Genomic DNA, 13,163 nt, shown 5'->3' with positions numbered 1-13,163 from the left:
AGTTTTTGTTTTGTTTTGTGATCTTTGCCTGGAAGGATCATTGCTTTGAGGTCTTCCTAGCATCTTAGCTGCTGTGGTACATATACACTGTGCTGTAAGATCTGAGGTAGGAAGTGCTACAACACTATTTAACTATTCGCTGCCCAAGGTGCCGATCCTCCATTTTAACTCTGAGGGATAGAAAAAGAAGGGTCTTCTGTATGAAATGTGAACGTGATTTCTATTAAGAGAAATGTAGAGCCATCTTAGCCATTTTATTCTTGTCCCTATAAGCCTTACCTTTCTACAAATGTAGTTCCTTTAAAATACAATAATAGTGGGGCGCCTGGGTGGCTCAGTTGTTAAGCGTCTGCCTTCCGGCTCAGGTCATGATCCCAGAGTCCTGGGATTGAGCCCCGCATCAGGCTCCCTGCTCAGCGGGGAAGCCTACTTCTCCCTCTCCCACTCCCCCTGCTTGTGTTCCCTCTCTTGCTGTGTCTCTGTCAAATAAATAAATAAAATCTTTTAAAAAAAATACAATAATAGTGGACATGGATAGGCTTCTGAAGTGATAAATAAATGGGACATCTACCATAGATTTAGATTCAATGATGTTTATGTCTTACTTCATTCAAATATCAGGACACACTGTCAACGAGCATTCAAACTTTCACACCACCTGTCCCCAGATAAATGAACTTAGAAAGACAAAATACGCATGTATTAATTTTCTTTCAAAACTGGAAAATTGCTTTATTTTATTGCAAATGAAAATATTATCATGTCGTTTCAGATGTGTGTATGTGTGTCTGTGAACAGACTAGTACTTTTAATGTTGAAATTCTACTAGAATGTGAGATAATAATTCCATTTTATGCAAAATTTTAAAGATGTCAATTCTCATCATTTCTCTAAACATATCAGAGAATGCGGAATTGGAGAAAGCATACTTCCTTTGTTTAACCTGGAATGCTGAGGAACACAGATGCACTTGCAAATGTGTAATCACCCAATAAACTGATCTTCAGAGTCAAAAAGGCTCTGTAACACAAACATGATTAGACTTTATTTTATTAGCTTTTAGTGCCCTAAGTCCTTTCTTATCCCTGGTCAAATGCAAGTACCTGCTTTCACCTTAACTTCAGAGAATTTATGTTACAATAATTTTCTTAATTAAAATAACCAAGATCCTTATTAAGAAAGAACCATATGTATATATTTGGAGAAAAAAAAAGCTGAAAACAAAACAATTTTTTTTGACTCTGTGATCCTGATCCCATTTTATGCAGTGTGTGTGTGTGTGTGTGTGTGTGTGTGTGTGTGACTGAATGGAATGTTCCATTATGAGTTTTTGTTTTGAGAGCCAGGGATGGCTCCATGGCCATATGGAAGCAATTCAGTGTAATGGGTATGCCGGCCAACTGTGTAGGTTTTCTTCCTCTTCACAGCCCAATTCAAATTACTTGTGACAGTGGGTGAGGGCCAATGAAGAAAAAAAACTATTGGAAGCTACACCTGCACAAGATAGTGGACATACGCGCCCCTTAAATTCTGGGGGTATAATTAATGGTCATGTAATCCTGCAACTGGCATTAATGGTCATGGTCTAAAAATCTAAAAGCTAAATAAGTCTAATTGTGTAGTGTTACAAATAGGAAAGTCTTCTTTTTGGAATGAAATTTTCAGGATTGAAAGAACAAAGAGTAGTGAACATAAATAAGCAAAAGGATTCAAGAAAAATAGAAGTAAATTTTCAGTATAATATGGTATAAAGAATACCAAATCAGAATATGTTATTTGGACTCACTCACCAATAAAAGAAGATGAAAAGAAAAAAAAAAACTGTTTCTGGAATCCTCATATTGAAACACAAGAAATTCCAAAAAAAAAAAAAAAAGCAGAATAATGCAAACATTAATAAGAAAAATGTATCAAAAAGACAACACAAACTAAACTTCAGAAAGTATATTTAAGTCTTCCATTGTGTTAAGAATTGTGTTTGGTAAAAGAACACTCTAAGAGAATGGATGATTGAGTGAAAAAGTCCCAACTGTGGATAGGTGTCCCAGCGTACATGAATCCCTCTTACTTGCCAATGCCCACCTTTTGCGGAATGCTTTCAGCTATTCCCAGCATCTGAGCAATTAGACCCGGAAAGAATGGGTTGCATCTAAGCCAGGGACCTGACTCTTGTGGGAGCTAAGTAACATCGTGAACCTCCCCCAGAAGAGGCAGAAATTGTAGAGAAAGCTTAAAAGGAACCAGTGAACTATGTAGATTATTGGAAGGATGGTGTCCATTCCAAATGGCCCTGGGTTTGTGATTCCATCACTAATGTGGTACAAGAGCTTAGATTTCCTGCTTGTGCCTCAATTTTCCTTATATCCAAACGAGAGTAATTGTTGCTAATTCACATCATTGTAAAGATAAAATGAGATCAAATAACACATAAAAATACACTTTAAAATTAAGAGGCTGAGCATAAGGTATTACTATGGGGTTGTAATTTGGTGGCATCTGGAATCTATTCCAACCCACACTTAGCTCCCTGAACACATACTTCCACATACTTCTTAAAAGAGTCTTCTGGGAATTTCTGGTCCACCCTTTCTTCTAATGAAATCACATTTTCCTTTCTCTCTATAACTATCATGGAACTCAAACATACCAGGCCCCATTGTATAAGGTAAAAGTCAGAAAGCTATGGTTGACAAATTTTACTGTACCCATGTTCTACGATTTCAATTAGTTTCTGCTGTATGGAGATATTACATATTCTAGAATCCAATGTGCTTTTTTTTTTTATTATTGTAGTCAAATCATAAACCAGCTTGCTATGTAAGAACAAAAAAAAAAAACCCAAATAGATATTTTTAAAGTAACTATTTTATTACAAGGGACATTTTGATTTTAATGATTTTACATTAGAAAATATAATAAAAATCTGAAGGAAAAATAGTCTTGTGTGAGAAACAAAAAGTCACTTTTTATTGTAGAGAAAATTAAAGAGGGGAAATTTCTTGGGCCAGATTTCCTTGGCAGCAACAACAAAATCTCTTCATGTTTTGAACATTTTTGCAGAGCTATAGCATTTATAGTTCACAAAAAACACTAAGGGGAAATCTTTCACCTTAAACCTTCTGCATGGATGCTACTTCAGGAAAATCTGCTTACTTGGACCTTAATAGGGTTTAGGCCAGAAGAAAAAAGAATTATAAAAACTGTTCTATGGGGTCTATAGTGAACGTACAACTGTTATAGGAGCTATGAAAAGCAGCTTTGTCCAGGGATGAAGATTGTGAGCAAGTAAATGAATTATCTTTGTCTCAGTCTGTCATTGATAATGACAGAGTAAATGAAGATCAAGATAATGTACACAAGGCGCTGGAGATAGTGCCTGGCAGTCAATGTTATTTATTGTACTATTATTAATATCTACTGTGAAGAATGATTGGAATACACAACGAAGCTTATTCTTACACAGGAAGAATATACATGCATATGTTTAGCCTCCAGTCCATATATGTGCAAGGAATTACGTCAAATCCTAAAAATATAAAGCAATGTGAGAAAAATGATCTGCTCCCAAGAAATGTACCACCTTGCAGAAACTGTAGATATACATTACAAAAAATAAACCTGAGGTAGGCAAATATCATCAGGCAAAAAGTGCTACAAAAATTTAAAGGAACTCACCATCACTCTGACAGTCTTTTTAAAATTTTTTTCAAAGTTTCCTTTATAATATATAATTTGAACAATGTTTTTAAAAGTCGTATCTGTGGGGCATCTGGGTGGCTCAGCTGGTTAAATGTCCAACTCTTGGTTTCAGCTCAGGTCATGATCTCAGCGTCGTGAGATCCAGCCCCACACTGGGCTCCACACTCAGCACAGAGCCTGCTTGAGGTTCTCTCCCTCTCCCTCTGCCACTCCCACTCATGCACGTTTTGTCTCTCTCTCTCCCCAAAATAAATAAGTAAAATCTTAAATAAATTAATTAATTAAAGTTGTATCTCTGAGTCTAATAGGTTTATGGAGTATAAAAGTGACAAATAAATGCCAGTACAAATAGCTAGGAAGCATCCTAGCATTACTTATGTAGGACGGTTTAGAAGATGTTAATATGCCTAGTAAAGATTATCTGAGAGTAGAGATTGTCAGAAAGCAAGCAACCATCCTCAGTGCAAATAGCATTCCTGCAATCATTGTAATTTGACTTCCAGCCCCATTATTCCACCAAAACAGCTTTCATGGAGGTCTTAATGAGATCTCCATGCCACCAAATCCAGGAGAGCAAAGAACCAAGCCAGAGAGCTACATGGTCTGAGCAGTATTTAAAATCATACTGAGAACTGACTCAGTTGAGACCATACTGCCACCACTGCTGAGCATAGAAACTTAAACATTGGTTGATGGTTATTTTACTGATCACATAATTCTACTTAAAATGCTTAAATTGCTTCTGCTGGTATTCTGGAATTCTTCATGAGTTAAGGACTGTGCCTACTGAAATTGGCACTGTGTTATGTGAAGGTAAGCCTCCCATGGATTTTACACTTTAGGTAGAGAATGCAGAAAAATCCACAGATGTATACCTCTCCATAACCTATGAGCCCTGTAAATGTTTACTGAACACTTATTCCTTTGAGCTTCTTAATTTAATAATCTTAGTGGCCCATTTCCAAATAACTCAGAAGTTTGTCAAAGGCAAAATACTATGCAGCTATCAACATTCCCATAATAACAGACTATCCTGAATTTGCCTTGCATTATGTTCTTGGAAAGATATAGAAGGATAATTTGAGTATAAAATTCAGAATTTATCTTGAGCATTTGGCATTCCTATGACCCTTTTCTGATTCTACCATGAGCATGGTCCTACCCATCCACCTGAGGTCCATTGTCGCCATGTAAGAAATCTGTATCTTAAACAAGACAGGACTAATGAGAATCAGGCATGAAGCACTCATAACCTCTTTCAATGGCCCTTGAAACCATGCCTTTGAGACTTGTTCACACATAGGAACAAAATAATCAACCTGTTTTATATAAATTCCTGTATCTTAATTTCAATCATTAAATTATATTTTAAGCAATATTTTTTGTTAATTGGTAGTGAAGGCCACCTAAATTCAATATAGTAAATAATGTCATAGGGCTTATCAAATCACTTAGTGATTTAGAAAAACACCCTAAATTTTAATTAATTTTTCTCCCTCTAAAACTTTCTCACAAAATAAAAATCAGTTTGAAGCTATTTGTCAGGATTCCCTACAATATATGAATCTTAAATTGAGCTAATTACAGTACAAATAAAGATTACTTTAATCTCTTAATGACAATATAAATCTTCCTGTAGGATCTGTTATATAAACTGGCATGATTATGACTATACAGAATGAGCTCATTGACTCTTGAAAGCAAATTACCAATTGAATGGTTTTAGCTTGTTCTCTTTGAAAAATCTCCAAAGCATATAAATTTCCAATAATCACAGTATAATGACTGATAGAACTTTTAACAAGCATTTATCTTGCAGTATTTGCTACCTGTCAACTTTTACGAAATCACAATGTTCAACCAGTCATTTTGAGAAAAGTAACTAAGCTCTTTTTATAGATACTAACAGCACTAACAGTTAGCAGGTGAACTTTCCATTAAAAGAAACCTATGGGCATTTGAACTTGACCAGGCTTTCGTTTCCATGCTTCTTAAGTACACAAACTCCTTCTTTTTTTGAAGATTTTATTTATTTATTTGACAGAGACACAGCGAGAGAGGGAACACAAGCAGGGGGAGTGGGAGAGGGAGAAGCAGGCTTCCCGCTGAGCAGGGAGCCCAAAGTGGGGCTCGATCCCAGGACCCTGGGATCATGACCTGAGCCGAAGGCAGACGCTTAACAACTGAGCCACCCAGGCACCCCAGTACACAAACTCTTGATTTACGCAGGTGGTTAGGTCTATAGTTAGTGAATCTTACTGCAATGTCCTTATGCCCAGTTTTCTCTTACATTCTCTAAAGCAGGGGTTCTCAAAGTGTTCCTGAACCAGCAGTGTCAGCATTATGTGAGCACTTGGGAGAAATGAAAATTCTCAGGTCCCATGCCAGAACAGAATCAGAAACTCTGAGGTTGGGGCGCCTGGGTGGCTCAGTTGGTTGGGCAACTGCCTTCGGCTCAGGTCATGATCCTGGAGTCCCGGGATCAGTCCCGCATGCGGCTCCCTGCTCGGCAGGGAGTCTGCTTCTCCCTCTGACCCTCCTCCCTCTCATGCTCTCTGTCTCTCATTCTCTCTGTCTCAAATAAATAAATAAAATTAAAAAAAAAAAAAGAAACTCTGAGGTTGGGCCGAGAATCATGGGTTTCAACAAGCCCTGCAGGTGATTATGAGGCCACTAAAATTTGAAAACCTTTGCTCTAGAGGAAAAAGATGTTCTCTTGCTATTCTAAAGAAAAGGTTTTAATCCCTTATGTTAGAGCAGTAAAATCTTTTGCAAGTCCTCTGTCTCTAAGCCCAAGATGCCATTATACTTTATAGAATATATGGGAATTCTTTACAGATGGTACCAATTGTACAAATTTTTTTCATTTAGGGGCACCTTGGTGGCTCAGTCGGTTAAGCGTCTACCTTCAGCTCAGGGCATGATCCTGAGTTAGGCTCCCTGCTCAGCGGGGAGTCTGCTTCTCCCTCTACCTCCGCCCCTCCCCTCTCTCTTGCGCGCGTGCTCTCTCTCACTCTTTTCGTCTCTCAAATAAATAACTCTTTAAAACAAAAATTGTTCATTTAGTGAAGTTTTTAGAATATGGCATATTTTTAACAAAGGTTAAAATAGAGGTGTAATTTGGGTTTTAAAAGAAAAATGTGGTTATTTAAATAGTATGCTATTATAGAAATAAAAATAAATAATGTCCTGTCATGATTTCAACAGGTTCTTCCCTATAATCAAAGTCAAAGAAAATAGGGCTGATTCGAACTTTTGCCCTGTAGTGTTTTTTTTTTTTTTAAAGATTTTATTTATTTATTTGTGAGAGACAGAGTGAGAGAGAAAGGCAGAGGGAGAAGCAGGCTCCCAAGGAGCAGGGAGCCCGATGCGGGACTTGATCCCAGGACCCTGAGATCATGACCTGAGCCGAAGGCAGACGTTTAACCATCTGAGCCACCCAGGCGCCCTGCCCTGTAGTGTTTTATGAGTCCAGGACTTGTGCCATTTATACCTCTAGAACCATGTCTACGTGATCAATGAACGAACTTTATAAATAGGTAGAGACATTCCTACACAAAGGCCTTCAAAAGCAAGCTGGTGAGATCATCCCAGAAATTAGAGAGGAACTGGTTTATTTTGCCAATAGCCCCTGTGGCATGGCCTGTGATCTCAGAAAGGCTAAAGACTTTAAAAAAAGAGAGAGAAGAAATGAAATCATAAAGATATACATCTCAGTGTCTACATAGATACGGAATAGATATCAAGAGTAAAGCTTTGGGCAAAGCAATATTTTTTCACTCAGGAAATAAGGATCCAGTTTATTGTTATTACATGCATCATAAGGCTGTGGGTCACGAATTTTCCTGGCTCCTTCAGGAGGTTTTTAGAGTCTGTATTTGGGGTGTGAGGTAATTAGTGTGATTCCCACTTCATAGCAGATTTCCTACTGGAATGCTAATCTTCTGAGAATGTTTAAAATTTAAGGAGAGAAAATACTTTTATAGCGCAACATAGAACCTGCATGAATAATTCATATTTCACAGATGTCACTGTCATTGTGGAAAAAAACCACTTTATATTCTTTTTTAATGCACTTAGAGCAAATGAGAGACCACCGTTGTCAAATTTTCAGTTATATTAAGAGGGAGATCATGATACATCAAAGAAGTAAGAAATACTGTTGCATGAGTTAATAAAATAATTGGCTGAAATAAATAACAGAAGTATTTATAGTAAATCTATCTACCCAACAGCTGGCTCAACCCATTAAATCAGTTTCACAAAGCTGTTCTAATTTGAATTCATTTGCACAAGAGAAAACCTGAATGTAATACCTGAGACTGGGCATTAATATTGGCTCCTTCCTTAACAAGAACTTTGACAACTTCTGCTTGTCCTGCCAAAGATGCAATGTGAAGAGCAGTGTTTCCCTTCTGTTTTGGAGAAACAGAATAGAAAATGTTAGAGGTTTCCAAATTTTGTAGAAATCAAATGTACAGGCACTTTAAATTTTGCTGATCAGTTCAACTGGTTAAAGTCTGTCATTCTATCAAGATAGTAGCCCACCTTGGGAAGGGATAATGGTCTGCCATCAAAACACTGAGCCTCCCATAACAGTGTTTTCCCTTTCTAGCCTTCACAATTCTGGTGAGGGGTGTAAGAAGAAAGACTCAGTTCTTATTGAATCAAATTTGGGATTTGTGTGCATGTGCGTGTGTGTGACAATTTGTTGTCTATGGTAAACTTGTATTTTAACTTTTCTTTGGAATTGCCAGAGAGCTTTTGTTTTTGTTTTTAAATTTCCACTAGAATCGCTGTCTATTGTGAGCAGGGCCAGCCTACATTTTGGCAACTATGCCTGCATGAGGTGTTAGAAATCCAGCTTAACTGGCCATATTCCTCATTTATTCACTCTTTACTCTATCCCTGATCAGAATAATGCCCCAGATGGAGGCTTGAGGGCCTGCAGCATCTCTGCATCTCTCACAACCATATTGTCACACTCCAGCTCTGGTCAGCAGGCTTGATTCTGACTGGCTACTGTTTTTCTCCAAATTAAAACTTTACCTTCTAAAGCCAAAGATTTGTCACCACTGATGATATTTTTAAAAAATATCTCGTTTCTGAAATGATTCCCCAAAGACAAGGTTCAAATATATTTTAGTAAAACAAGTACCAACCAAAAAACACCAGCTTCTAGTATATCAAACATCTTGAACAGTTCCTTAAAAATGAGTCCAATTTCTCTACCTACACACATTATAGTGACAAAATCTAATTTTCCCAATTATTCAATCCATGATCCAAAATCTCTTTTCCATTACAGTATAAAAGATTCTGTATATTCTCTTAACAAGTTAAACGAATATACTAAAAGATCCAACAACTTAATTAAAGCATGAAAATTACTTGTCCATTTCCACTGAGAAGTTTACTGCATCAATTTACTTTTTTAAATGAATTAACCTTAGGAAAATAGATGCTACTGTCTACAGAGGATTATATCAAGCTACTCTCTCTGGGAACCAAAGAAAAAAGAAAAAATATTAGAAACCAGGTGCATAGAATTCTTTAGTCTCATGTTTGATAAATCCCTAAATGAACCAATTCCAACTCTCTGCAAAGTTCAGTAATAACAGTTTCAATTTCAGTTCTGCATTGTGAAGAATCTTGGTGTCCCAGCAAATCTCTGCAACTTTAAATCATTTCCTCTGTTCCAAATAAATTCTCCCAGCATGAATATTACCTTAGTGGCAGAATCCACAGAGGACCCTCTTCCCAGCAGCTCCTGAACCAGGCCCACGTGGCCCTCCTTGGCAGCCAGGTGGAGAGCATTGAGTCCATTCTGCAAGGAGAAGCAAACAAGACTTCAGAAGGAGAATAATGACTGTGGACAGGAGCTGATTTTTAAGCATGGATCTAACCCAGAGACTAGACAGACTCTAGCCTCTTGGTTGTACTTTTTCCTTTTGCATTAGCTTTAAGCTATTAAGTTCAGAGAGACGAATTTCCAGTATTCTTGCTTCAGAGAAGCAAAGAGGTAAATTTCATTAGAAATGTGGATTTGGCAAATTTATCCCAACAAAGTGGGGGGGGGGATTTCTTTTTTTTAACTAAGAAATATCTAAATACTTTTCTAATGAGAAAAACAAACAAACAAAAACGAGCAACGCTGTATCATGTGTTGCACCAGCCAGAAATAAAATTCTTTCCAGTTTCTAGAACACTGAGTTTAAATAAATCTTACTTTTTAACAAAGGGGAAGGAAACGTCTTTTTCATAAAAAGTGATTAAAAAGCCATAGGACAATTCTAAGGTAAAACAACTTTGCAATAACAACATTGTACTTAAAAGACATTTAGCACCATATCACTAATTTGCCTTTAGGTTTTTTTCCCAAAAATTTAAAATTTATCTGATAGATAGTACTGTAATATCTGATTCACATCTATCTAAATTCCTGAAAAACTATTCACCATAGCACTGAAAAAAACTCATTGACAATTTTACTAAATATGTTATCTATATACATTATATTGATCTCCCCCAGAAATGACTTAACCAGTCAGTCAGGAATTCTCTGATCAGTACCAATGAGGTAATCTGTCACATGGGCCTTCTCCATTCCCCAAAGGAAGATGAGGTAACCTGAATGATTAGACCCCCTGCTTTTTCCCTAAGGGAAAGTGACCTTGCCTGGAACATTTCTTTTGCTAAGAATTTTCTTGCCCCACCTTCCTTCCTATAAAAACCTTCCATTTAGTACCACTCCTTAGAGCTCCCCCCTACTTGATAGATGGGATACCGCCCCTTTCATTAATTGTTTAATAAAGCTTAATTAGATCTTCAAATCTACTCAGTTGAATTTTGTTTTTTAACACATATAAGGAAACCAAATACATATACAAATTGCTAGATGATAAATTTCCTGTTTGCGGTCACTGTATATCTTATACTGAATGATTTTCTTATGGAAAGCATTCAGGCTTTAATATTTGGTTCAAAAACAAAGTAATATTTGTTTTTCTTCTTTGCAAAACACGGTCCTGGCTTTTCAACATTTCACTTTGAGTAACCGATATAGTCGTACTATCAATACATGCATGTCATGGTTTCCATATATTACTGGCACAAAATAATAAGAATTAAAGTACTTTCAAAATTTGTTATTCCTAGATATTTTAGCAAATGAATCAACAATATAACAGAAACTTGAAAAAGATAGTTTTAGGACTCCTGTGTTCTATCAGCATGCAAATAATGTTAACTGTGTTAACTATACACAAATGATTCAACAAATAAAAATTGTTTTCCACTCCCTTTACCAGATCAAAGTTGTTTTCTGAGTTACTCAACACCCAGTCACTTCGGTAACAGGAAGTACTTAATTTAAATAGAAGTAAACTACTTCACACATAATAAACTCATTCTGACACAATGAAGGGAAAGCAGTGTGATCATGGGACAGGGATTTTTAAGGAGATAATTAACCCGATATTTTAGAGCCTTTAACTTTACTGATATCTTTTTATTCTACATATTTTTCAGCATGACATTTGATTAGTTTTCCTAAGTTGCTCACAGGAAGAAATCTTTTACTCTGTGTCATGAGCCATTACATAAATGTTTTTCGAGTTGGGTCTGTTACTTCAGTCAGTAAGAAACAAATGTTCCAGTCACTGGGAGTCATTAGATTGCCTAGCAAACTAATATTTATTTCTTTTTAAAGATTTTATTTATTTATTTATTTATTTATTTATTTATTTATTTATTTATTTAAGAGAGAGTGCGAGCAAACGTACGATCAGGGGGCAGGGCAGAGGGGGAGGGAAAGACAGAATCTCAAGCAGACTCCCCACTCAGCCTGGAGCCCACCTGGGACTCAATTTCAGGACCCTGAGATGATGCCCTGAGCTGAAACCAAGAGAGGAGTTGGATCCTCAACTGACTGAGCCATCCAGCCTCCCCCTAGCAAACTAATATTTAAAGAATTTTTCATTTTCAGATGTCTATTGTAAGAAGTTGCCTTTCCTTTTCCTCAATTTTTACCTCTGCTCCACCTGAAGTTTCCACCTGAGAGTTTGAAAGGACCTTTGAGACATCTAACCCCGTCATTTTACCTAAGACTCCACCCACCCATGTCTGACACATAGTATCTACTCCATAAACACTGCTGGATGAATGAATGAACCTAAAGAGAGCATAGAGGTAATATTTTGGTAAAGATTATATTTGAAAATAATCAAAACTATTTTTTTTTAAGATTTGTGTTTATTTGAGAGAAAAAGAACAAGCAGGGGTGGGAGGGGCAGAGGGAGAGGGAGAAGCAGACTCCCCACTGAGCAGGGAGCCCCATGTGCGGCTTGATCCCAGGACCCTGGGATCATGACCTGAGCTGAAGCAGATGCTTAACCAACTGAGCCAGCCAGGCACCCCAACAAATAGTCAAAACTATTTAATATATTTGAAAGGAAAAGCCTGAGTAGTCCCTAGAATTTATAAGCTTTCTATAGATGAGGATTTTTGTCCAAAGGGTACTAGAGATGATTGGTTTGGGGATATTTTTTCCAGGTGCTTGAGTCCTACCCATAGAACACCTGGACTTATTCTGCCCTGGAATTGTCATTCTCACCAGCTAGACCTCAGGTGGGACCTTTATTGCCCACCTGCTTGTACTTACCAACCTTTGTCCCACATTTTTCTTTAAGCTCTTCTTTTTTTTTCTTTGGTTAAGATTTTATTTATTTATTTGACAGAGAGAGACACGAGAGAGGGAACACAAGCAGGGGGAGTGGAGGGGGAGAAGCAGACTTCCTGCCCAGCAGGGAGCTCGATGCGGGGCTCGATCCCAGGACCCCTGGGATCATGACATGAACTGAAGGCAGACGCCCAATGACTGAGCCACCCAGGAGAACCCCTTTAAGCTCTTCTTTCCAGCTTATCTCTTAACTTAGGCAACTGGACCGAAACCACCTCTCCAGCCATGGGACCGCCCTGAAAAGACCTCCAGCTGGCCCAGATCACCCAGACCAGTTTGAGCTTAACCCCTGACTCGCGCCTGCACAGGTGGACCATGGAGTGACCTCTAGAATGACTGGCAACTACCTTTACCTCATTACAATACTAACGTCTCCACCCAAGGAGGAACATAGGCCTCATTTACATAACATACAATATGTATATAGGCATGTTTCCTTAAGGTGCATACACAGTCTTATGCCTGCCTCTACGTACAACGACAGGGCTTCCCTAGCTAAATATTCACCCTAACCCTAAATAAAAGGAATCCATTCACCCTGGCTCGGGGAGTCACAACTTTGGAAGTTATTCCCCATGATCTCCTTATTTGCTGCAAATAAAGTTTACTTCGTGCGACAACTCTAGCTGATGTATCTGTGACTCACTAAGGAGAGAAAGCACATTGGTTCAGTTACACTTTCTAAAATCTGATGCCATATTATTCAGTAAATTCTTACTTGAGG

General features: G+C 37.7%; 1 protein-coding gene across 28 annotated transcripts in view; it reads right to left on the bottom strand.

Moving 5' to 3' along the window:
* Positions 1-13,163, bottom strand: part of ANK2 (ankyrin 2) — a 224,613-nt gene that overhangs the window by 161,822 nt on the left and 49,628 nt on the right. For all 28 annotated transcript variants that reach the window (XM_045880577.3, XM_045880578.3, XM_045880549.3 and 25 more), the window contains exons 3-4: positions 9,428-9,526; positions 8,016-8,114 (exon numbers count right to left, since the gene is read on the bottom strand). In XM_045880577.3, coding sequence (XP_045736533.1) covers positions 8,016-8,114; positions 9,428-9,526 — 198 coding nt within the window. The remainder of the gene's footprint in view (positions 1-8,015; positions 8,115-9,427; positions 9,527-13,163) is intronic.

Source organism: Mirounga angustirostris, unplaced genomic scaffold (genome assembly GCF_029215605.1).
Source record: "Mirounga angustirostris isolate CCGP_5_RB_7025 unplaced genomic scaffold, mMirAng1.0.hap1 SCAF_2, whole genome shotgun sequence".
NCBI lineage: Eukaryota > Metazoa > Chordata > Mammalia > Carnivora > Phocidae > Mirounga > Mirounga angustirostris.
The sequence above is the reverse complement of the archived record's forward strand: the minus strand, read 5'-3'. Positions and strand labels throughout refer to the sequence as shown.